The sequence below is a fragment of the Dunckerocampus dactyliophorus genome, chromosome 13 (assembly GCF_027744805.1).
Source record: "Dunckerocampus dactyliophorus isolate RoL2022-P2 chromosome 13, RoL_Ddac_1.1, whole genome shotgun sequence".
NCBI lineage: Eukaryota > Metazoa > Chordata > Actinopteri > Syngnathiformes > Syngnathidae > Dunckerocampus > Dunckerocampus dactyliophorus.
The window spans coordinates 17,698,127-17,724,382 of record NC_072831.1 but is presented as its reverse complement, the minus strand read 5'-3'; the positions used below and the strand labels follow the sequence as shown (position 1 = coordinate 17,724,382).

Below are 26,256 nucleotides of genomic sequence, written 5' to 3'. Positions count from 1 at the left end.
TCCGTCATAAATTCAGGATGCTATGACTGCATTTCAAACTGCTGGCATCACTTTTAAATATCCACTCAAAGCAATAATCATAGACTGCCATTCTGCAAGAAAAAAAAAAAGTTTATTCCTTGTAAACCTCACAGAGCGAGAGCGCAGCCAAGGTCAGACCTGGAAGGGAAGAGCGTGACTGGGCATAGAAAACAAAAAACAAAACACTTTTCTATACTTTCAACAATCAGTTGACCAACAACCGGCTAGACTGTTATTTTCACAACACTTGTCTGAAGAGCCAATAACAGCAATCAAGCAGAAAAAAAACCTCTCCATATACAGAAGGTGAGAACCACACACACAACAATGACCATTTCACATGATGGTGAAACCTTATCAGACTCAAGCCATTTGCTTCCTGTAGGAAAAGAAACCCAGAAAGAAAACTACTTTGAAACCCAGTTGCAAATACTGTAACATTCATGAGAAGAAATGAGATGCTCAAGACCCTTTGCTGGCAACTACTCACGCCAGTCCAAACAGGTCACAACAGAAATGTTCAATGTGACTTTTCAAACATGTCAGCCAATGTATTTGCAGTACATTCTTCAATGCACTACTAGGAAAAACTAGAATTGCATTCTTGGCACACAAACTGAAGAGGAGAATCAATTAAATACAGTTACTCTAACTGCAATGTCAACGTTTGGCATTCTCGGAGCTCTCTTATTCACATTGCATGGTCCATTTTTTGTTTTTTCCCTTTCAAATATGTTTTCGGTAGTGCAAGCTTCAATAGCTTCAACTGGAAGTTGAAAAAGAAATATGGGCAGCAGCTAAACACAGTTTCGGAGGAATGTCACCAGCAGCTGAGCCGTGTGATGAGCCAGGTACCTGTGTGTAAACAGAAGGATGACTTTCCTTTATTCTTTTTCACTGAAGTCATCACTTGAGTGAAAAAGGGACAAACAGCCTTTAAGTGCTCATGGGTGATTTTGACATCCAACACAAGGTCCTGAAGGAGAAAAAAAGCAACGCTGTTTCACTTTACAGTGCGGGATTAAATTATCCTTCTTGGCAGTTTGGCCAGAAGCATCACAGTAACTAATTCTGAACGGCAATTTGAATGTGATTCATTATTCAACTCAATGTGTCCTCAATCAAGGCACTGTGATCATGACAACAGCTGGCATCCTATGCAAAATATTGACCAACCTGTCCTGCACTCTTAACTCAAAGTTCACTCCGAAAATACAGCACAGAAAACTGAACATATATATATATATAGGTTGTTTGTTTGTTTGTTTGTTTACTACTTCAAAATGTAATGTCTGCCTGTATTTTATTTATAAGGGCCCGCTCCTGCCTATGTCAAGCTTTCTGAACACACCCAGCTTGTTGAACTCAACACCTGAATCTTAAAAAGAGTCACTGGACAAAATCACGCAATACATCTTAAAAACGATAACCCCAAAGCAACAGAGCAGGGTTTACTAGGTGTCTGATTGTACATTAAAATAATACATTTCATACAACTCAGTGGGCCTGTGCTAATGCTGCACTACATTCCTCTGAATGTACAAATGATTCCTTAATACATTGGGAGAAAAACAAATCTGTGGGGTACAGCTTGAGATCTGTTTGATGGTTTAAGGGGAATTCTGTTCTCCACTCCTAAACCATCAAGCAGTTACTCCCAAGGACCAAAGTGCAGCTTATTTGTTGCCAGGGGTTGCAATGGTGATGAGAGCTGAGAGCAACACTCTTTTGATGTACAGCGATACATCCCCGAATCTGTGAGGTTTCACTAAACACTCATGAGGAAAAATATGGGACTTCCTAATTGATGTGATGTCTGCTTTCATTTTTTTTGTCTTTTGTTTTAACTACACACAATACAACATCCTTCTGACCTGGCGAGGAGAAAAGAAAGACCCAAGATTCTCAGCCGCAGACATGCCGAGCAGATTGAAAGGTGATGGGTCAGGGAACCCCCCCAAAAAAGAAGAAGAAGAAAAAAAAAAGAAGGGCAAATGGAGAAGAGATAGCATGAAGCGGTCACTTTTTGAGTGGCTGGTAAACTGAGGCATTGGGGTCCAGACCGGAGGGGTTGGTGTCCATGAACTTGGAAGAGTAGTGGGGGGCCACCGGGGTCATGCTGCTGGTGTCGGTTGTGTACGAGATGCTGGGCATGACAGCCATCACTTCGGCTATCTTCTGCTTCAGATCTTTTATTTCTTGGTCTTTCTGAAGGATCTGACCTGAGGACAGATGCCAACAAGTGAGTTCATAAACAAAGCAACACTGACACTTTTGCAGTGTCCCAATTCAGGGGCTACAGTCTTCAGAGGCTGCATTTCACAGCTGAGACAGAAACGCTGCATGAAGGCCGTGCCAATTCAAAAGCAGCTTCAAACAGCGCATCAGGGGCCCTCTTTCTAGTTTCTTGCAGGATGCATTGCTAGTATCCTTCACCTACCGTACGGCCTCAAATTCTTTGCACACCACTAGTGCCAATTAGGGGTGTCCTGAAAAAGTCCCATACTGATATTGCAGCCTTGAATATCGAATCATTCATCGTTCTCCAATGTATTTTGTAGTGTGGTATATTAGACAAAAGGCTTGATCAAGTGATATTACTCAAACAGACAATAATAATAATCAGCAACAGTAAGTATGAGGAAAAACTGACCCATGTACTTCTTTACGCATCTGGGGTATAGTTTTATCCACAATGTAGTGGCAGCTAGTAGGAGTGTCACGAGATTAAAATGTGACAAGATGTCGTGGGAATGAAGCCTGGGACGATAATAAATAAATTGATTAGTCACACAAAAAAAGAAAATCAATTCAATCATTTTGCCTGCTTCAATGTATTGCCATGTGCATGTGTGTCTGTTTTGCTCGTCTCCCGCCTCCAAACAGTGCATTGGTTTCAGCACCTTGGTGTGTTTGTTCCAAAAAACTACGGACAGAGTGAGCACTTTCCTCAGTGACTAGCCACACTGGAACGTTTTCAGGTCAAAACGGCAAAGTGTTTTATCGTTTCAGCTGCTCATCCACGCAGAAACAGCGTTCTGGTTGCCCTGAAACGGGTTGTCTTATTTTTTCAAAACGGCTTCCAAAGTGGGAAAATCTGAAAACGCCAGCTTGTCGTTTCCATATAGACGAGCAATCCGCAGCTTTTTTAAATTCGATGACATCAGTGACCTGTCGCCGTCAAGTGATCTGAAGTGAGCTTTGATGACAAGCCAACATAATATCTAAATATTTCGAGTGTCATGACTCACCGGCATCCTCCTGGTATTTTCTTGTCTTATATCCTAAAATGACACACATGTAATTCCACTTTGTCATATGTATAGAAGAGCCTTGGAAAGCGCAGGAGGACAGACTTAGGCATGTTCTTTCTTCGTCCGTGTATCTGTTCACAGCACCACACACAGGTGTGCCTTGTGTATTACTTTGTTTTCACTCAGTGAAAACTCCGTTCCCGTCTAGATGCAACTATTTAGTAATCCGGCACAGTGTGGACGCTAATTCAGTTTTGGCTAATGCCTTCTTGTTCCCGTGGGAGTTTCCTTTATGACGTTGTTTCAAATGCACGTTGAGTTTGGTCGTATTAAACTTTGCTGGTTCTGTGCCACCGCGGGTAACTTGTACATAAGTTTTGCACTCAGCTGCAAGTTTTTTTTGCCGACTTTAACGAAAAATACACACAGTTGACAGAACTCCAGCTCCTTGCTACTATGCTAACCAGTGAGCACACGCTGTTGTTGTGATCGAGCGGGCTCTACTGGATAGACGTGTTGCTGGATAGACGTGCTGGGGTAGAGTCTGGAATCCACGACTTATATCGGAGTGCCAATATCGTAGGTTTAATCCTATACTCGTTTTTTTTTCTGTTATCGGCCCGATATACTATATCAATATCAGCTCTGAAAAGCCCAAGTGCCAGTGAAGGTATTTCTGCTCATATATGAACATTTAATACCATATATGTTGAACATGGGTCCTTAACATTCATGTTGAAATACATAACGTTAGTAATGCTGTAGCCACATGATGTGGTGGCAACATATGAGGCAAACAGGAAATCTCACTAACGGTAGCTTCAAGTGTAGCCCCTAAACTGGGAACCCGGCCTCTGCGCCCAAGCATCATTAACATATTTTGATGAAGCTGCAGACCTTGCGCAATCTCTAGCTGTCTCTTGGCATCGCCCAGCGCAGAGAAGAGGTCCAGTTTGATCCTGGTCTCTGCACTGAGGCTGTTCTCCAAGTGCTGGGTCTTGTCCTGCATGGCTGACAGTGCTGACATCAGCACTTCTGTGTCTTTTTCATTCTCCTTGTATTTATGAAGCTCCTAAAAAGTGAGAAGATATTCAGTCAGAGTGGGGACGACAATCTTTTCATGCAGGTTTTATTTAGCACAGTGGCAATGTTGGTTACCGTTGCCAAATTCTATATTAATTACACTAAATCCATTAATTTCCATGTATTTAACACAGAATAGTGCATTGAGTTTCTCTTCAACATAAATGAACAACATTTCTCAATGTCAACTATCAGCTTAAGTGATATAACTATGTTCCCCACTGTGAAGTGCAATGTGAAGGGAGTGGAAAAAAAAACACACTTCCTGGTGTTTCAAGGACTAACCAAAATGAAATAATGAAGGACAAGACTGGACTACAAATAGGACATACAACACAAGAGTCATTCTGATGTCTATTACAAGTCTTTGTCGGTTGCATGTAATCGGCCATTGTGAATAATAGACATAACATTTTGTCTTCATTTGATTAGTATTGTACAAAAATCTGTTGGCAATGATTCATGTTGTAGCTACTACAGACGTCCCTCGCTACATCGCTGTTCGAACATCACAACCTGTTTTTCAAAAATCAATACTAGCTGTTTCCTGGTTGAATATGGTTTATTGGTAAACTATGCATATTTAAGCAAACTGTACTTATTCTTGGCCTAAATTAAGCATTTTCAAGCATGAAAATGGCAAAATGAACTAACCAATCGAACTAAAATACAAATAAAAGGCTGAAGAAACATTCTACTTGTTATTATCCCAAAAGGCACAATAATAACAACCCATCTACTGTGACACACATGAGCAGGAGTTTTATTTACGTCTTAAAAGGGCTTATATACTCTTATTATGTCTACTATATTGGGTAGTACGAGTATAAAGCCATTTAAAGCCGCTATCACAATACATTGATGAGACAAGCAAGTACACAGGAGGTGCGCTGTCCAGACAAAAACAAGGAACTGCTAACGTGTGGGTCAATGTTATCTTATTTATGTCTAATACTGTATGTCTTATTTTCTCTGACTATATCTACTATATTGGCTAATACAAATGTAAAGCTGACTTTATGGGTGTTATTTCATGTCTACAGGGCTCTAATACTGTTAAAAAATGTTTTTAGAAGATCGTTAACAGGGTTTAAAATACAGTGTTCCCTCGCTTCAACTTTCACAGCCACGCTGTTTCGCACATTTTTGAAAGTGCAATTTTACATGTTTTTTTTCTTAATGGCGTATGAACGTGCATTGTGTTCTGCGTCCTTCGGGTGTATTACAGCGATCTAGCGGTGCGCTGATGTACAAGTCTGTTACTGTATTTACTACTGCTACCAGCAGAGGGTGTTGTATACTCATGTGAGAGTTGAGTGTGCAGCTAGTAAAGATGTCGTCCCTCTACCTCACATGTGTCAAACTCGTGCCCTGGAGAGCCGAGACACAGCAGGTTTTCTCTCCAACCAGTTTCTTCAGCATTATTTAATTGATTTAATTGATTTAATTGATGAGCTCCTTCCCTCAAACTGAAGGTGTTGATCATTAAAATCACCTGCTTTAGTGACTGGCTGGAAAGAAAACCTGCAGTGTCTCAGCCCTCCATGGCACGAGTTTGACACCCCTGCTCTACCTCATCTCAGGATGTCTTTATATGTGTGTGTGTGTGTGTGTGTGTGTGTGTGTGTGTGTGTATACGGGCCACAACAGTCCTGACCGGCTAAGGGACACTCCGCGCATTGTGTTCTGCATCTTTATTCCTGAGGGAGAACCCACACTGCGTACTGATTGACTGATTGGCTGTGGACCATTGTCAATCTCTTTCGTGCCGTTTCCTGTTGTGGTCAATGGTGCTAGCAAACTAGCTAACCGTGTGAGCTGCTTGCTAACTGCCTATTTAACCGGCTTTAGGGGGCCAATAACTATTTTAACAGGGATACAAAAATGCTACAGCTGGACGGTGCCAAGACGAGGCACACACTTTGGGAGTGTTTAAACAAGAGAGAAATGTGAGAAAATCTTGTATGATGAGGCATTTTACAGCTTTAAAACATATATTATAATTGTAAAAAAAAATTAATTGGCTACTTTGCAGATTTCACTTATTGCGGGCTATTGTGAGAACCTATCACCAATGCTTTCATTGGTGATAAACGAGGGAACACTGTATTCCATTTGTTAATACTGAATCTGATTTAGCGTAAATTCACTTATCGCGGTCAGGTCTGGAAACAATTAACCACGATAAACGAGGGACAACTGTACAACATTACTCATGTATAGTTCAGAGAATGAAAGCAAGTTCAAATAGTTTAATAATGTATTTTGTAACAGTCAAAACTAATTAAGACTTTGACAGACAAACAATCTTCCTTGCGGTTTTCTCTGGATACTCCAGTTTCCTCCCACATTCCAAAAACATGCATGTTAGGTTCATTGGCACCTCTAAATTGTCCATAAGTATATAAATATTTATATATTATATATAATATATCACTCTGTTAACAACTACTTTCATTGGAAATTAACAAGCTTAAATCTACATGAAAAGTCATTAATAATTTATTTTAAAAAAATAAAATAAAATACTGAGTGAAATGTGTCCCTTGACCCCATGACCTGTTAACTGTAACTGGCTCAAACTCCTAATCTTCTGAAGTCAGAGATATGCACGCAACCAACTCAGTTAACAACATGCCTACTATAACTCTCCTCTGCCTGTCACTCAGAGACTCAAAGATCGACAGAGGGGAGCGTGTGACTGCAAGAGTGAAAAACCTGCTAGTTTTAGTACATTTAGTAGTACATTTAATAGTAGTAGTAGTAGTAGTAGTAGTAGTAGTACATTTAATAGTACAGTCCTTAAAAGTTCCTTAATTACTGAAAAGACACAAAATCTAGCAACAAAGTCAATTGCAAGCAGTGGGTTGCAGAACTGCTCGAAGCAGAAATGCAAATTTGATTGGCTGGTAGGGTCGCGTGGGGCGCTGCACGGGATAAAGTGACAGGCATGGATGCGCACAAACTCTAATCTGTTTGCATTCGCTCACAAGACAGGAGGAGGATAAATTATTTTCCAGGATAACTTAACCGTTTCCAGGACAGGACACACATTTTCCAGGACTGCAAAACTGGTCTATCGTTTTCTAGGGCGCATAGGAACCCTAGAAAGGCGGGGTACACCCTGGACTGATCACCAGCTAAGCAAATATAGACAAAGCATCCTACTGACATTCAGACCAATGAACAATTTCAAGTCTACAATTAACCTGACATGCATGTTCTTAGACTGTGGGAGGAAACCCATATTAGTATATTAGGGAGATCATGCAAACTCCACACAAAGAGGTTACAAAACAAAAATCTAGAAAGACAAATAGAAGCTTTCCTGATTGTGTATTCTGACAATCACCAAGAATACAAAAAAAATCATTATTACCTGGACTTTCAAGTCGAGCTCCCTAATCTGGTCCTCCTTTAACTTGTTGTCCAGGGTTAGTTTCTTACACTCCGATTCTAATTCTGTAATCCGCCTTCGCAGCGTGTCTGTGCACTCCCCTCTGAAAGGCAGGCAGACACCTCATTTTTACATATGCACCTGATAATATAACATAATAACAGACACCTAAATAATAGCAGTGCCCAGAACCAAATCATTTCAGATGTTCAGCTACCTGGAAGCAGCAGCTAGTGCTACTGCCCTGGCTGCTGTTGCCTCCTCAAGCTTTTTGCGCTTCTTTTCATCTGTGAGCTGTTTCTCAGCAGTGGCACGAGCTTCCTGCTCAGCTTTGAGCCTCTTCTCCAGTTGTCCCACAGCCTGCTTGTCCTTTTGCTTTGCCTGCACAGCATTATGAAGCCTGCAGGTGCATACGTATGTGTTAGTAATGAGGCAAGTATTTGAAAAAATGAAAAAAAAAAAAGGATTTTCTGCTCTTTCCAATGGTGTTTATTTATACACTTTCTGGTAATGATCCTAAACCAGTCTTCACAAGACTGACCTTGCTGGGACCTGCTGAATTACTTAAGCCACTCACTTGTTCTGCAGAAGCTCATTCTCCTGGCGCAATTGGCCCAGCTCAGTACGTATTGAGCGCTCAGCACTTCCCAGTGAGCCAATCTGGCTGCGAAGGTCCTGTTCGACCTGCCGGCTCGCCTGCAGGTCCGCCTTCAGCTTCTTCACGTCCTGCTCCAATCTGTCCCAGATAGGAGGATGAAGAAAGGAGTGACATTAGGACATGCGCACATGCCAAAACAGCCACACAGACACAGGACACAGGAGCAGGGGAACCCCCTAAGATACTAATTTAAATGAAAGCACATGCTTTAAAATAAAATGATTAGCCATTTAGTATTAAAACTAATCAAACTACAAGAACAATAAATAGAGGGAAATATATTGTTGTTTTTTTTTTCTCTCCACAACTGAAGGCGAACATGCTAAATACCAGAACGCAGTAGGCTGGAGATATTAAATACAAGGGGCTCCACATGAATTAAGGGCTGTTTTCTAAGCACTATGTATTTAAACTTCTAAGTATAAAAGTCCTAAAAAAATACCAGAATATTTAAAAGGTTATATTATTACAATATAAAATAGGATTAAAGTGTGTGAAAAGTGTTTCTAACACTGATAACATCTCTAACAAATGTACATTTAGCATCATTTCTGAATGGAGTTTTGTGTGCCATCACCAATGAAACAACTAAAAGAGGCCCCAGCACAACTTGCTTTGCATTACATCATACAGTATCAACGAAGTTAAACTAAGCAGCAGCAACAAGCAACCTCAAATAATCATGTTATGTAATAGTGTGCTTTGAAACAGTTGTGTGCAAATGATGGACAATACATGTCCAGAACATGTAGCAGACAATATTGATGGTTAATGACACTTTGTATGGTGCTCCTTGTCAGTGTATGACTGTCAGCTGTGAATGATTATGCCTCTTATGCTAAAATAAAATTCTATATTAGACACCACAATAAATAACAAATGAGGCAGCATGCATTTGACAGATATCAAAGGTTTGATATTGGACTGGACTGAGTGGTTCTAACCACAATTAAAGAAACTTAAGACACGATGTATCTGGACTAATACCCACACATTGTGAAAATTGTTGCGTATGAACACTTACCTAACAAGTGCTTCTGGCTTGCTAAGCTGGTTGTTGGGGATACAGTTGTCTGTGGGATCCCTGTTGGAGCCACTTGACGTCCCTTTCCCCACTGCTAACTTGTGCTTCTTCTCATTCTTCCCTGTGGAAGAGGAGGAAGGCGCAGAGGAGGGCACACTGCCATTTGTCGCACTGTGGCCACGGGGCGAGGAGTTGAGTGCTGTGGCATTGCTGTTTTTGTAATTTTTGGAGGAGGAAGAGGAGGAAGAGGACGAGCAAGAGGAATTGTCCTCTTTAAGCAACAGGTTTTCTGTGCTGCCCAGTTCTGTGGTCAGTCTTTTGCTGTTCATATGGTTCTCCATATACTCCATCTCTTGGAGTTTAGAGTCCACTGATGATGGCAGGATGCTGTTGTGCTGCTTTTTAGCATCCCCACCACCCTTCCCCTCTTTCCCTTTTTCTCTATACTCTAACTCTGGTAGAGGCGCCGAGGTCTTTTTATTGGCAGGGGCGCCATTCTGTGACACTGGAGGTGTGTCCACTTCAGATATTCCTTTAGCTGCTGCTGTAAGAATAAGTAGATTAATGAGATGCATAGCTCATGAAATACTAAACACAAATATTCATCTTTGCAGTTCAATTTCTGTAATTACAACTGTCAAGATATGACGACATGGAATGGAACCAACCAAAAAAATCATGATTGCAAGCTTTAAACTGTTTTACAAGAGACATTTGAAATTGGAAAAAAAAAAAGTTTTGCAATTCAGAATCTACGAATATATCTCATACTCTACACATGCTTCAAATGTACCTTCTTCTGCTTCTCGCTCCTGCCTCTGTAGCATCTGTTGCTCTGGAGGCAGAGCCTGCTGCAGGAGCTGCATGTAAAACTCATTCTCCTTCTGCACCTCCTTCTGTTTCCGGAGGCGCATCTTATAGCTTACATAGCTCTTAAAGCCAAAGCCCAGTGTCACCACTGGATAGCCAATGCTACAAAGACAAAAAGACAGTTAGTCAATAAGCCCTATAAAAAAAAATCCAAATTAAAAATAAGAGTTGTTTTAATGAAAGGAGTCAGGGTTATGATGTCCAAATTAAAAACTCCAGTTGAAAAGTCTAAAAAATTCCAGAAACATAATTTAGCCATAAGCTATGGTTACTGTCAGAACTTTACAAACACTCATCATGAGTGTGAATTTCATTACTTTGAGGCCCTTAATGATTTATTTGACCGGTTCTTCTTCCAGGGTAGAAGCACTTTACATTGTCAATAGGCTCAAATACTGTATATGGATCAGGCTCCGAAAGGGGAGCCAGAGAGGGTGCTGTCGCTTCAAGGAGCATGATGCACAGACTACAGTGATTTGCAGCTTGAACCAAATAAAAGTATACTGCAAACATGTTGAATGAAACGGGGGAAACAATAGGCACGGGCCGGTTACCGGTCTGTGGGTACACCACGGCATGAAAAAGTCACGATTTGAAAACCAATACAGTCATTTTTTCCATCACACCGCCTCTGTGGTATGAAAGAGAGTGGAGGTCCAGTGCGGCCACTATGTGTCATGTCTTGTGTTATTCCTCGCAGTCGGAACTAGGCTTTGATGCGCTGAAACCATGGGCATGAGCTGTGTTGCCAAAAGTCAGGCATAGCTAGCACAGACATTCGCTGCCTCGTCAACATCAAGTGGCGCCGGCGTAACGAGACGTCTTCCCTCGCAAAGTTCTGCATCCTGTATGTGTGGATTTAGTGTGTATTCCCCATGGCTTTGCAGCTATCCAACTAATGTGTAGGTGTACGTAACACTATTTATGTATATTTTTGACATATTGACATGAATATCATAACCTAGTAAGTTTTAAATGTCATAATTGAATAGGTTGTATAGTGTACACAAATACATACTGACACTACACGTTGCAGCCTAAAACATACAGTAAATGAACAAATACACTAATATAGCATGATTAAGTGAAAACATTGTACTCGCGTGAAAGATTCCTTCAAAAGGGATGCACATGTATAAGATTTACTCTATCTAAAGGAGGATTCCTTGTTATGCGCATGTGCGGTAGCGCTCGGTGACAGAACTCAAAGGCACGTGTGTGGTCATTCGGTCAACATACTACTCACGTCGAGGGTCACCAAATGTGGAGATGTGATTCAGAACAAGACAGGAGCTGACGATAAGTGGTATAAACCGTTTACTCTCAACTGAACAACAAGCAACAACCACTTAGCAACAGCTGCTAACAACAATCACATGAGCCAGAAAGGAAATTAAACTAAAGCAAATTTAACCAAAACTCAGCAAATACACCATCCAATAACCCAATACACTTGTGGGCAAGTTGTGACCTTCATATTCACCACCCTATGAAATAATAATGTAACATTACAAGATTTCCAACCTTCTTGATATTTGAAAGAAAATATTTATGGTGTTGTGACTTGAGTTGCAGGGTTAGCCACAGTAGACTGCATCAAGAACTGCATTTCACTTCATTATTTATTTAGAAAGAATTGTTATTATTCATTCATTTGAAATACATATGTTCCACCTCCATCATGTTCTATGATATTGTTTAAGAATTACTGTTCAACAGAAATATTTTTTTTTCTCTTCTTTTCAACAAAGATATTTCAAAGTAACACATTTTAAAGCTGTAATTATAATACAGCGAAACCATGAAATATTTGCTCAAAGTTATCATACCGTCAGAATGTCTAGGAAACAGTGTTAAATATTTTCTTTAGGCCTGTTGTGTATACAATACGATCTGAAGACAATTTTAGACCGTTTGTGCATCGCCATTTTGTGACATGAAACGCAAAGTGTGTTACTAAGACGATGAAATAAATAAAACAAAATACCGGAAGTTAAGTTTCAGCTGCTGTGATTTCCAAAGTATAATACCTCCTTGTGCACCAAATGCATTTTGTGTGTCCTTTGTCCTTTGACCAAACTCTGACAAAACGTGTAGGCGTCACTTGTGTAACCAGCGTAGTCCGCACATAACCTAACTCAAATTGAATCGCGGAAAAATATATGCTAATGAGCTGACCTCTGCCTTGACACACAATGTGGTCTTCGGAGTATTTGCGTCTAATGTCCTCGGTATTTCGTCAAAATTCAGACCGTAACGAATGTGACACTGATTAAAAATCAGAAATATGGCGTAATGTCCAGGATGTGTGTTAAGATCAGGACTTTTACTGGTCTATTTTTTGTTTTTTTACATCATGCTTCCAACAGAAGGGGTGAATGTTAAAAATACAGTCATGGAAAAAATTAGACCACCCTTGTTTCTTCAGTTTATTGATCCATTTTAATGCCTGGTACAACTAAAGGTACATTTGTTTGGATAAATATAATGATGATAACAAATATAGCTCATAAGAGTTTAATTTAAGAGATGATATCTAGCAACTTCCATGGTTTTCTTCATTATAACCAAAAAATGTCTTCTTACATGAATAGCTATAGCTTTGTACTGCCCAAAAAAAATCTTTTGTTGTCAATGTCATATTTGTCCAAACAAAAGGTACCTTTAGTTGTATCAGGCATTAAAACAAACATGAAACTCAAGAAACAAGGGTGGTCTCATCATTTTTTCCATGACTGTATGATGCTACATTTTGGCATTTAGTCAAGAAAAACAGTTGTAAAAGGATATTATATATTTTTATATATGTTATTGTCTTGCACAAATCTGTACAGTGGGGAAGAATTATTTGATGAAGCTGATTTTGTAACTTTCAAAAGTATTTGTCTTTTGAAGACAGAGCAGTCTCAACAGTCCATCCATGGATTTTCTTCCGTTATCCAGGTCTGGGTCGCGGGGGAAGCAGTCTCAGTAGGGAAGCCCAGACTTCTAGTCACCTCTTCCAGTTCCACCAGGAGGACACCAAGGCATTCCCAGGCCAGCTGTGAGACATAATCCACCGAGCGTGTCCTAGGTGTGCCCCGGGGCCTTCTCCTGGCTGGGCCTGAGCACCTCACCAGGGAGGGAGTCCGGGAGGCATCCGGACTAGATGCCCGAGCCACCTCAACTATCTCCTCTCGATGTGAAGGAGCAGCGGCTCTACTCTGAGCTCCTCCCGGATGACTGAGCTCCTCACCCTATCTCTTAGGGTGAGTACAGCTACTCTACGGAGGAAACTCATTTCAGCCGCTTATATCTGCGATCTTGTTCTTTCGGTCCCCGCGCAACATTGAAGAGATGTGTCAGCCAAGACAGTCTCTCAACATCCAGAGCCTTTGGGAATTCAGAGCGAAATTCGTCCACCCTCAGAGCTTTGCCGCTGGGGAGCATTTTGACTACCCCAGATACCGGGTGATGGAGCTGTCCATCACCAACAGTGAACAGTCTAATTTTTATGGTACGTTTATTTCAACCAAAAAAAAAATATTTTTTTAAATGTATTTAAAATCTCAATCCCACTGAAATACCTTCCATAGAGGAAGCAGAGTCTGAGGACACGAACGCAGACAGTTCTATCACCGTGGCTGAGGTATCTGGGGTAGTCAAAACGCTCACCAGCGGCAAAGCTCCAGGGATGGACGAGTTTCGCCCTGAATTCCTAAAGGCTCTGCATGTTGAGGGACTGTCTTGGCTGACACGTCTCTTCAACGTTGCGCAGGGACAGTACCTCTGGATTGGTAAATGGTCTTTCACTTGTATAGCACTTTCCACCCTCACCTATGCTCATGAGCTTTGGGCCCAGCCGGGAGAAGTTCCCAGGCCAGACCTAGGACACGCTGGAGGGATTATGTCTCACAGCTGGCCTGGGAACGCCTTGGTGTCCTCCTGGTGGAGGTGGAGGAGGTGGCCGGGGACCGGGAAGTCTGGGATTGCCTACTGAGACTGCTGGCCCCGTGACCCGGACCCGGATAAGCGGAGGAAAATGGATGGATGGTATTTAAAAATGATAACACTTTTTTCTGGATTTTCAGGCAGATTTTTATCATGTGTCTTTGTTAAAATAAACCAACCATAAAAAGTGATGGATCGCTCAGGTCTTCGTCATGGGGTACACTAACAAATCAGCAAGGGATTAAATAATTGTCGCCTCTCCCACTGTGTGTGCACTTAGGGAAACTAAAGTGACTGTCAGGGTCAATTTGCAAATTTGACCTCAAACACATTGCTCAACGTTGTGCGCACATTTGGAAAAGAACCAAACTTGCAGTCTATTAAGGTCATGAAATGCAAAAAGCCAGTTATGACAGAGCAGGGGCTCACCAGTGTGCAGCAAAGGGACGGCACAAGTCTACATGAAAGTTCTTCAGGTCTTTGAATCTGATTGCTGCCTCTATGTACACAAAGAGTATCCATAGTGACACTGTGGGTAGACAGACTCCTCTCTCTGAAGAAGAAGATATTAGGAGTAAGCATTAAACATGGATATAAGTGAAAATAGCACAATACGTTTCACTTGACATAGTGTATCAGTTTTTAAAATTGGTCTGACAAGAAAGAGACTAAAAATGTAGTTTTCAAAAAAGGTATAATGGGAGGGTTATTAAACTTGATTGTGACACATCATTCTTTCTCGCGTTTAAGCATGCACAGATGAACAAGAAAAGCCACCAAGGACCAAATGCCTCCCCCGACAAGAATGACAGGTTTCCCATCAAAAACCTGACATTTGGTAAACAGAATCCCCACTAAGACATCATGAATTATATGCTCCTGATCAAAATGTTAAGAGCATTTGAAAAATAGCAAACATTTTCATTTTTCATTGTTGGATTTTAAGGAGGTTCTAAATACAGCTTCAAAAATGCAACATTTAGAAATGGAAGTAAGACAACTTTTGAGTAAGCAATTTATTGCAAACCACCATTATAGTAAAAAAGGCTATTCATCAGCTGATCAAAAGTTTAAGACAGCCTATAAAAAGATTAAAAATGTGGATTCATTCACACTGCTTTCTGTCTTTGAATGCCGTTGGATTGCTGAGCTGCTTAAGTTAGGCCTGTTGCAGCGTGCCATTGCTGCTGACGGTCATTTTAAACTTCTTAAAAGATCCTGAGGGTTATGGAACAAAACAGTCAAGTGGTAGAGCCAAAAAATATTCATCAGTCCTGAGTCAGAGGATCCGATTTGCTGTCCGCCAAGACACGGGACGATCCTCGGCTCAAATGAAGGTGGTTACTGGTGCCGAGTGCAGTCCAATAACCATCAGAAGGCATCTGTGAGAGAAGGGCTTTAAGAACAAACGCCACAACGCTACAGAATTGCTGGTTTGAAATTTGCGTGAGAGCGCCAAACATGGGACACTGAAAGTTTGGAAAAAAAAAAAAAGGTTTTCTGTGATGACAAAAAATAAAACCTTGACGATCTTGACGGGTTCCAACATCGCTGGCATGACAAGGACATTCCACCTGAGTTGCTTTCCACAAGGCAAAGTGGACGGGGCGCCATCATGATCTGGGGTGCTTTTTCCTTCAATGGAACAATGGAGCTTAAGATTGTGCAGGGGCGTCATACGGCAGTTAGCTACGTGGACATGTTACATGGGAAACTCCTCATGACTGAAGGTCCTTATCTGTGCGGTAATGACTGGGCTTTTCAACAAAACAACACTCCAGTCCACAATGCCTGCCTGATAAAGGACTTCTTCCAGAGGAATTACATGACTATTTTGGACCACCCTGTGTGTTCCCCTGACCTGAACATTTGAGGATGGCTGGTAAATGAAGTTTACAAAAATGGACATTAGTTCCAGACAGTGGACGCCCTCTGTGAAGTCTACTTCACCACCTGGAGCAACATTCCCACTAGCCTCCTGGAAAGACCGGCATCAAGCATGCCCAAACCCATTTTTGAGGTGATTGACAAGCATGGCCCAGCTACTCATCACTGAATCCTTTTTTTCAAAATTGTATTTCTATTTTTGGGGGGGGTTCTGAGTTTTTTTGAGCCATGGTCTTAAACTTTTGATCAGCTGATGAATAGCCTCTCAGTTTAATGGTTGTTTTTTTTTCCCTCACTCCCAACTCTTTTTGCATTTTGAAGCTCTATTTAGACCCTCCTTACAATCCAACACTGCAAAATGTAAATTCTTGCAATTTTTCAACTGGTCTTAAAAGTTAGCTCAGGAGTGTATATACAATTGTCATTCACAGTATGCACAACATAAGAGCACCTTGAAAGAAAGGAATATGTCTTACCTGTGTGCCAGACATACTGGACCCACACATAAGTACTGGCAGCAAAGAACAGCCATTGTACTGGGATGAAGAGGAGGCAAATGAAGTCTGAAGTAAGTGCCACAAACACAAAGAATACTGAGAAGGCCTGTTGAGAGAAAAGGCAGTTTTAAGTTAAAAAAGACACATTGGAAAAATGACATCTAATTTTAAACCCTGCTTTCCACGATAATGGTCACTTTATTTTGATATTTTCCACATTACTTAGAGATTACAAGTAATATCATTGCTGCACAAGCAACATTTCTATGCTTATGCTGGCTATGTGCATACTAACTTAACGCCTGCCAAAGCTACAGGCTGTCGTGTCACAAGAGGAACACCACAGTAAGCCAAAAAAGGACTCAACCGGTTTGTTGACATCACATCATTATGCTTCACACCTTTTTGAAACCTAGTTTAGAATCTACACGGTAAAGCTTTACAAAAAAGGTTTAGTAAGTATGCACTCACCAGCCCCTGGTATCTAAAAGAGTCGTAGACACTCCGGAGGAAGAGCCAGAAAGGCCAGAGGTACTCAAACCTGAACTCCAACACAAAGTCAGCCAGTAGCACCAACGCCCACACCACCAGAAATTTCAGGTACAGGAAAGTACTGCAAAGATGGGACAACATACCTTGTAATTAAAATACGCACTAAACAAAAATAGCTTGAATACTGGCAATGTAATCTTTAACACCCACAAGCCTTGCACCAGTGGTATGTTGCACCGTAGGAGGTAAATGTATAAAATATGCTGTCTATATGTGAGGTTATTGCTGCTCTTTGTTTACAAATCTGTTTGTTGCACTTAGTCTAAGCAGCAGATAAAATATAAACTGTAACTGGGCTTACGTAAAGCGAATGTGAAAATTCTGGAAGACACTTATTCTTGCAATCAATACAACTAACATGATGTTACCCAACATTTTTGGACATGACAACATAGTGGGTTGTTGAGATAGTACATAAAGTTTGGTGTTCAGTGACCTGGCTCTGAGGGTGCATTCACACTTGCAGCTCAGTACTCTCCTCCAGCCCCAAAAAACAACAAAAGAAAGATACTTGGTGGTCAATTTAGTGCGGTCTGGTTTGCGCTCACACTTGCTTTTTTGGCCAGCGGACCAAACAATGCTCTCAGTTCATCATATGCATAAAGGCACCACAATTGGACGATGTATGTGATGTGCATATTGTCCTACGACCTCACGCACCCTAAAAAACATGACGTCTTCCAAGTCACATGCGATCATAGGACTTTCTGTGGCTGATTTTCACCAGCTGAGATGCAACAAAGAGCATATACAGTAAATGATATAAAGATGTCAAAAAAGTTCCCAGAGATGCGTTGCAGAGAGAAGGCATTTCTGACGCGTTCACACTAGACTCCATTGGAAAACAGAGCCTCTCTCAGGCGGTCATGTTCTGTTTGGTCCTGGACTATGTTCGCACTTGACCAAACAAACTATACTAACAGAGAAAAGAGACTCTAGTCCGTTTTAACAGAGCCAAAAATGACAAGTGTCAAAACCCCCAGTCAGAAAATGGGAAACCCAGGAGTCGTTTGATCAACAAAGTATGAATGTATTATGGCGGTGCATCTTATCAGTAATTCAAGGACAGCCCCACATCTCTGGGATATGATTCCACGTGCATAAATATTGCCCTTTAGCATTTGGCTCAGGGTTGGACCTGTCAGGTGTGGCTAGAGAGAGCAACCAATCACCAGGTTGTTTTAACTCAACTGTCCGCCATAAGCACAACATACAAACGTATTTTGAATCGCAGTTATGTTCACTGTCTTATTGGATCAACAAACCCCTATTAGTTGGTTGACATTAAGTATACAACACTTCATGCTAGTTACAATCAGATGCTCTGGCAAAGTGGATGGTTTATCCTTAGTAGATGACAACGGGCCTAGACTGACAGTATACATTGTCACTGCTCATCAAGTAATACCCAAAGGTGTACTACAGTTCATACTAAACTAACTAATGTTGTTAGTGTGCAAGATAACTTGTGGTATTTATCAAATGTTCAATGTTGAAATCACTGTTGTGTGGCCTAGCGCTACATGCTAGCTCCATGGCTAGTTGCTAACGTGCAACAAAAACAGACTTGTAGCATACACCGAGCTATCAATAGCAGCTAGTTAGCCGCGTTAACGAGCTAGGTAGCGCTAGCAGTGTGATTGTATGAAAATAAACGTTCGGATGCCTCCTTATTTTGCAGCTATAAAGTCGTTAGCGTTCGAAATGAGCGGTTCCATTTGCTGTCGTGAGAAAGATACCACCGTCAACCTCCATATACGTTACCTGCCGTATATACCCTCGGTGATTCGGTTCCGTTTTACCGGCCGTCGGAGTTTGCTGCAGTCCGCATTGCGCCGCTTCATCCTCCTCCTCTTGGCTTTGGCCTTCGGCTAAGCACTGTAATCTTATCCAGTTTTCTGGTGTATACGGGCAACGACAATAAATGAAGTGCTGTAGGATGTGTCGCTGTAATTATTTTCCCGACTGGAAACAATGAAATAATAAATAAAGGGCTCTATTCGGGAACCTCCTCTTTTGCTCTTAGCGCAGGCTCACTGGGTGCAAGCCGCGCTGTATTTTACGTGTGTCTTGTTGCCAGACGTTTGGAATATCCAATCAATCCATTCGCCGAGGCCTCTCTCGTTGACGGATACCGAGACGAGCCATTTATGTTCCGAGGCGACCGCTCGATCATTTCCCCTCTACCATGACTCTGGAGTAGTTGCGTGTCAAACGTCTCACGGGGAAGCCAATCACATTGTTTGTGGACAAATCGGGCATTGCTCATTGACCAATCAGCTGCTATTGGAGGCGGGGTTTGTTTTGTTATTTTCCTGCGGTATTGACCACAGAAAATATATTGTCACGTAAAAAAGCTAATAATGCTTTGCAGTCTTTGTGTTTATTTATAGATCCACACACGCTCGTCATGTGTAAAAAATGGCCGCAATAAACTTGTAATCTTTAAAATTATATTTGTGTATACGGTACATATATAGTCTTGAGAAGTTGCTGTTGATGTTGCTTGTAAATTGCATTTTTTTCTAGACCATCCATCCATTATACTCATTAAGGTCACAGATGAACTGGATCCTAGCCCAGCTGACTTGGTGCACCCTGGACTGGTCGCCAGTCAATAACAGGGCATAGAGAAAAACATGAACATCTATGGACAATTTAAAGTCTCTCATTAACCCAGTGCTTCTCAAATAGTGGGGCAGGCCCCCCTGGGGGAGCGCAGTGAGCTGGTATTAGTGCAGACCAGCCAACATGCATGAATTTGTCATACTCAGCATGCAATTTGACACTTGAATAAGGCTGTAAGCGTCACTGCTCTCCATTTTGTTGCATTTCGCTGGTTTCAGTTTCAGATTCAGTCTTTACAGTACATTTTAAAACATTTCTGTCCCCCAGTGGATGCATGACAAAATAATTGAGAACCACTGCATTAATCATATTTTGGGGATGTGGGGGAAAGTTACAATGCTAACCACTGTGCTGCCTTTTCTAAATGTAATTACTTTAAAACGTGCTTGGTAAACTGAACTGAAAAGTCAACTGAAAAGAGCATTCCAACTTCAGACATTCTGAAGAGGTAGACCGTTCTTTTTCTCTCCTCATGTAGCAGATGATAATAAAAAGCTGCACAGTGGGCTGTGCCCCATTTCATATCACCAGAGTGAAACATGCGTCTGTTGGGACAAAATAATCTACAATGGCGCCGCAATACGCCCCAAGCCTGCGCTCTTGTTTGGCTCCTTTGCTGCTCTTCTTGCAGATAGGCTTCATTGCCATATGTTATTTTTATGTTGAGATAGAAAACAACGTAAATGGAATTACATTCAGCAGCCTGTACCCAGGTAAGTCATTGCAAGCGTGAGTAAGATATAACAAAGATAATGCTGCATTTATACCATTTTCAAAACTGTCATTCACAGGGAAAATGTATTTCTTTTTATAGCTTAACCAATATAAAAATACTGAAATCTATTGAGGCGGAGGCTGCAGGGTTTGGTTGGGATACAGCAGGTTATCAGGGAGTCTGTTATTCAAAGAAAACTGCACTTTTTTTGGAATTTTGCCCATCATTCACAATCCTTATATGAGACATGAACACACGTTTCTTTTCTGTGCGTTCTAAAAATATAAAAACAGATAAAAAGATATAAAAATATAAGATATCCAAAAAGATATAAAAACAAAAAGAGACTGAAAGAGAGGTCATTACAGCACGTGGTCCTTTTAAGCCGGAACTTCCTTCCTGGGCGCATGGATTTCACAGAGCAATGTAGAAACAAATAACTACACCTCGCATGAACTTTTCCAAACTCAAAATAAACCACAGCAGCAGCTCCAATATGCAGCTTTACCCGTCGGTAGTCGCCTGAGGCGTTGTGAGGGCCTTGTGACGAGTGTGTGGTGAAGCTAGCGACTAGCTTCACTATAGCTTTGTTAGTATGCAGGCAACATTATATGCAAATGGAGAGTTGTTGGCGCTTTTGGTTTTTTTTTTTTTGTCAGAAGACTTTATAGGCGTAATAAGTGTTTACCATTAAGTGCATTCTTACCTCCGTCTTTTTTTTTGTTTTTACATCTTTAGAATGGACAGAAAAGAGATAGACATACAGTATGTGTTCATGTCTCATATAAGTATTGGCTGATGGGCAAAATTCCCCAAAAATCCTTTAAAGCAGGGGTAGGGAACCTATGGCTCGGGAGCCAGATGTGGCTCTTTTGATGACTGCATCTGGCTCTCAGACATTTCTTAACACCATAAAATGTGTTTATTTTAATTTGTTTTCCTGACATTTTAAAGTAAAACATTACAGAAACAGAAACATTACAAAATTCAAAATATGCATTGTAATGCATTTTAACCCATCCATTTTTTTTTCTAGCGCAATGCCAGCTGTCCTTCCCATGTTTTCCGTGTCAGACACCAAAACTTGATTATTGGGGTTGTCCCTCCTTTAATCAAATAGTCAGCTAGCTAATTGTGCAGAGACAACCCTTTTGATGAAAAAGGAAAAGAAAGAAAGATACGGAGTAGGGCACAAAACCATGCAGCACCAGAAGTTGCATTAATGGTAAAAAGTTATTTATTATTGGTTAGCTTCAATATAACAACATTATTACAAAGAATACATTCAGAGACTGATATTCTAAAATTGCTAGTATTCCTTAAATACTGTATACACACATTTGGTTGTATTCGGTGTTAAAAAATATGATATGGCTCTCACGGAAATACATTTTAAAATATGTGGCTTTCATGGCTCTCTTAGCCAAAAAGGTTCCCGACCCCTGCTTTAAAGGATGTCAGTTCCATGCTTAGTCACATTTTTGTGAGTTGTTCTCCTTTGTGAATCATCACATTATTTCATACAAAACCACCCAAATTTAATAGACATCCACTGTGTCATGTTCTCTGGAGCTGTCGAGTGCTTGACCCCCAGTATGTAGAGACAGACGGGGGGTGGTGGAAAATAAAAATACTTTAATAAAGCAGGTGCAAACAACAGAAACCGACAGAGGTGAATAAGGCTGTGTGAAAATATCATACATGGAAGACAAACAAACAACTTTACACGGCGCTGGGCTTTTAAACCCCACTAATTGCGATTGCAGCCAGCTGCGCAACAAACCATTGGGGTGAAGCGGCTGCAGCTTACCCCTCGCAGGAAGTGCAGCGCACCAAAGTAGTAGCGCAAGACAGGAAGTGCTCACTCCTGTCCTGCGGAGCATGACACACTGGCTCAACTTTGTGTGATTTAAAGAGATTACATCTGAACAGATAAGATGTGCCTAAAAAATGTGGGACCTCTTTAGAATAGATTAGGCTTTATTGTCATTACATAGTTTGACATAATGTCTCACACTACATATTGTACTTTAATAGTAATAATAATACTGGCCATCTTGGCAATAATCTGCTAAGAGTTTTAGAGGTTCTCTAGAGAAGTCTAATCTGGTATGTCTCTCCCAAATATGCATTCGGAACCGCAGACTTAATATACTTATTATACATGACATAATTATGTGCAAACAGAATTTTCAAGTTTTGTTTGCACATAATTATGCCATAAATGGTTGATTGCATGTTCATTATTTCAATCCATTAAGATGAAAAAAATACATTAGTCTATGTTCTAATGCTATGAACCTGATGTGGGTGTATTTGATCTCTTTTGGTACGTTGTTTTACGATATCCGTCCTCCTTTACAGTGTTCCAGGATTTGAACGTAGTGGTCTTTCTGGGTTTTGGCTTCTTGAGCACTTTTTTAGTGCGGTATGGTTTCAGTGGATCAGGATTCAACCTTCTTGTAGCAGTCCTGGCCACCCAGTGGGCACTCATACTCAATGGTATGGAGTCCTGGTATTACAGAGGCAAGATCTGGGTTGATATGAGAAGGTACTGTATCACATTAGAACTGCAATTAGTGTTGCAATGTATAGTGTATGTGTATTATTTCTAGATCCATACAGGATGTTTACACAAAGATACACTTCATGTAATCCATCTTTTCACAAAGCTTGGTGATTGCTAAGATGTGCGCGGCCTCGGTTCTCATCTCACTTGGAGCTGTGCAGGGCAAAACCAACCCTGTCCACCTTGTCCTCATGGCCCTGCTGGAGGTATTTGGCTTTGTCCTGAATGGATGGCTCCTCCAGACTCTGCTAAAGGTAAGGTATAATCTTTTGTTTCAATATCCTAATCAGAAAGGGTATCCCAGTAAATCATCACTGTGCTTGCGTGGTTTCATGATTACAGGTACGGCCTTTGAACAGCATTATGTTGCTTCACATCTTCGGAGCTGTCTTTGGCCTTATACTGACATGGGTCCTGTATCGGAAAGAATCAAACCAGGGATATGAGAAGGAGAAACTCAGCCGCAAAACAGGACTGTTCTCCTTGTTGGGTGAGTAGTTTGGTTCCGTGTTACTTTAGAGGAATGTCCTCATGACAGTGTAGTGGTTCACATAGCTGACTTCAGGATAAATTCCAAGTTAACATGCTCTTCACAACCACACTATCATTCCAGATCAGGGTGCGTGACCCTGAAAATTAAAAGTCGTATAAAAAAACGAGTGGATGGATTGTCATCATTTAACCGATGCTTTAAGATCAACCCATGTCGTCAAGCGAGCCTCTGTCTAAAGGCCCTTGAACCATGCAATGAGTCACAAATGGTGCATGTGCCAAAAGCAGAAGTTAAATTAATGTGCAATGTGCATGTATCTACAGTACGTAAACTATAAAAGTGGGCTTATTCAACAGATGAGCGGCATCTTTGGGAAAATGCTCAGTCTGAGTGACAAGCTAGCAACATTCCTGTCATGTTTCTCTAGGGACTGTGTTTCTCTGGATGTTTTGGCCCAGTTTTAACTCTATCCTCGTGGACTTCCATTTTCCTGAGAGGAGGCTGAGAGCGGTGTGCAGCACCTACTTGGCCTTGGCTGTCAGCGGTGTTGCATCTGTTGCTATGTCTGTGCTCTCCAGTCCCAGGGGGAAAGTTAACCCAGTACGTTGCAGCTATCAATAAGAATGCTTTTTGTACTTTTTCATCGATTTAACAGTGGGATTTAGCGTATACTGTCACTCTCCTATTAGGCTCATTTGCTGTCATGCTTACTCTCTGGTGGTGTTGCTGTGGGGGTTCCCATGTCAGTGATAGATCACCCTTGGGAAGCCATGACAATTGGACTGACTGCAACTGTTGTGTCAACCATTGGATTCCAGTATTTCAAGGTGGTGATGACTGCAATAGCGTTTATCTGTAAATGTAACTGTAATCGCATTTATCATCTGATAGTCTGTACAAATTACTAAGCATAATTATTCACCATTCAGAACCACATGCTGTTTGCGTTTGACTGTCATGACACGTGTAGCGTTCTGAGCACACATGGACTCCCTGGACTGCTGGGATGGCTGGCTCACCTCCTCCTGCAACTCAAACACTGTGATGACCACACAGCGTACGCATGCACATTCTCACACATATAAGACGCAACACTGTATAATTCAGTGATCTTTCATTTGTAGGGCGACTCGGTTTGCTGCCTATCATATTTGTGTTCTCCTCATCACCATAAGTACAAGCCTGATAATGGGGATCATAACAGGTACAACAATCACAATCATGTGCTTGCCTACAATTTTGCAGCGCAGCAATGCAGTTTTGCAGAGCCGCAAAAGACTAATTCAACGTGAATCTGATATTATGAGTGATTTGTAAGCTTGTCTCCCGTGTGTGTTCAAAGGGATAATACTTAAATGGGATATTTGGAGACCTCCGCAGGACAAAAAATGTTTTGACGATCAGGCTTATTGGAAGGTAAGCTGAAACAAGCAATGTTCCTACATTTTATCATTGCTGCCCACCAAATTGTATCTCGATTTAAAGAAAATATGAAAACCAACCCAAACATGTTTAGGATAAAACCATTATGTGCAGGTACTCCGGCTTCCAATCGCATTCCGATGACTTCCATGTTAGATTCATTGGAGCCTCAACATTTTTGACAGGCGTGAGCCTGAGTGGTGGTTTGTCTACACTACTCACATTGGCTTTAAGGTGAAATTTCAGGTTGAACCCAAAATTCCCTATAACCTTTACAGGTAATTTTTTCACTTTCGAATACACGTTCAACTGCCGAATGTTTCAGTACTGCAACGGCAACTTGCTCTGCTCGAGCAGCCAAAGTCACAACAGGTGCCTGAGCCGTGAATCGGCCAATGATGTCCATCCTACTGTCCATTTTGACATCTTGAGACCAAGGCTGAACAATTTATCAGCAGTACCCCGCCATTTTAAGGCTTCAGACAGGATGTTCTGAAGATGACGTGGCCACCGAGCTAGTGTCATCAGCAGGTCGCACCGGAGGGACTGGAAGATTCACAGAAAGGCACAGAAGTGACGACATCTCGAACTGACGACCGCTTCATTGTTAACAGCTCCCTGCAGGCACATGCAGGCAACTCCAGGCACATATAAAGGGGAGAGGTACCCAACTGTCCCATCTGGCCATTGGAAAGTTATTCAGTGTAGTCTGCATGGTAGGCGACCTGCAAAGGGCACCTGACCACAGAACCAGGCACAGGTGCCACCGTCTTGGCAGTTCCTGATGATCATGTTGAGCAAAAATGGTCGCCATCAATGGTGAAGACCTCAGCCTTGGACGAACCTTTGGTCGTGGTGTTAATGTGGGACAATGTTTCTGGTCCATAGACTATTATCAATACAGGCCCAATATCTTCATGGACAACAACGTTCCAGCACAGAGATCACATTAAGGGACTGCTGGTCAAGGCTGGTGCACTTCAAATGGAGTGGCCTGCACTTTCTCCAAACCTTAGCTGCTCTAGGGCACACGACAACTTTTAACATTAACCTTCTGTGAGTAGTTTACGTGCCCTGAAATGTACCTCTCCAGCTCCAGCTCACCTGTGATCCTGAACAGGATAACAAAAAAACTTGCTTTTGGTTGGACAGCTTGTATCAGTTTGAAAAATACAAATGAACAAAATTATGTTTTGCAGTTTGAGCATCTTGCAGTGCGGAAGTAATCAGAAGAAGCTGACCCTGGATGTACACAC

At 41.4% G+C, this 26,256-nt stretch overlaps 2 protein-coding genes across 3 annotated transcripts; one reads left to right on the top strand and one right to left on the bottom strand.

Moving 5' to 3' along the window:
* Positions 1-90: 90 nt before the first annotated feature.
* maco1b (macoilin 1b) lies at positions 91-19,386 on the bottom strand. 2 transcript variants are annotated; one of them, XM_054797276.1, is made up of 11 exons: positions 18,938-19,386; positions 17,093-17,234; positions 16,601-16,727; positions 14,667-14,790; positions 10,231-10,409; positions 9,438-9,981; positions 8,333-8,491; positions 7,973-8,155; positions 7,738-7,858; positions 4,173-4,347; positions 91-2,243 (listed from the first exon to the last, which is right to left on the bottom strand). In XM_054797276.1, exons 1-11 carry the CDS (start codon positions 19,015-19,017, stop codon positions 2,041-2,043), a joined length of 2,037 nt encoding a protein of 678 aa, XP_054653251.1. In that variant the 5' UTR covers positions 19,018-19,386; the 3' UTR covers positions 91-2,040. The 2 variants fall into 2 exon arrangements, with proteins under 2 accessions (XP_054653251.1, XP_054653252.1); XM_054797277.1 differs by having other exon boundaries at positions 9,438-9,978.
* A 983-nt stretch (positions 19,387-20,369) lies between these two features.
* rhd (Rh blood group, D antigen) lies at positions 20,370-26,226 on the top strand. Its single transcript, XM_054795840.1, has 10 exons — positions 20,370-20,514; positions 22,881-23,067; positions 23,189-23,339; positions 23,428-23,575; positions 24,006-24,178; positions 24,268-24,405; positions 24,508-24,635; positions 24,703-24,782; positions 24,921-24,994; positions 26,200-26,226. The coding sequence occupies exons 1-10, from the start codon at positions 20,370-20,372 to the stop codon at positions 26,224-26,226; spliced, it is 1,251 nt and encodes a 416-aa protein (XP_054651815.1).
* Positions 26,227-26,256: the final 30 nt, after the last annotated feature.

What these genes read in the sequence shown, in the direction of transcription:
- rhd (XM_054795840.1), top strand. Translation starts at nt 20,370, where the DNA reads ATGGCGCCGCAATACGCCCCAAGCCTGCGCTCTTGTTTGGCTCCTTTG. An exon ending in CCAGGGGGAAAGTTAACCCA is followed by an intron (nt 24,179 to 24,267) that starts GTACGTTGCAGC and finishes CTCTCCTATTAG; the next exon opens with GCTCATTTGCTGTCATGCTT. An exon ending in ACGATCAGGCTTATTGGAAG is followed by an intron (nt 24,995 to 26,199) that starts GTAAGCTGAAAC and finishes TATGTTTTGCAG; the next exon opens with TTTGAGCATCTTGCAGTGCG.
- maco1b (XM_054797276.1), bottom strand. Translation starts at nt 19,017, where the DNA reads ATGAAGCGGCGCAATGCGGACTGCAGCAAACTCCGACGGCCGGTAAAA. An exon ending in CTTTTAGATACCAGGGGCTG is followed by an intron (nt 16,728 to 17,092) that starts GTGAGTGCATAC and finishes TTCTCTCAACAG; the next exon opens with GCCTTCTCAGTATTCTTTGT. An exon ending in AGCTCGACTTGAAAGTCCAG is followed by an intron (nt 4,348 to 7,737) that starts GTAATAATGATT and finishes CTCACTTTTTAG; the next exon opens with GAGCTTCATAAATACAAGGA.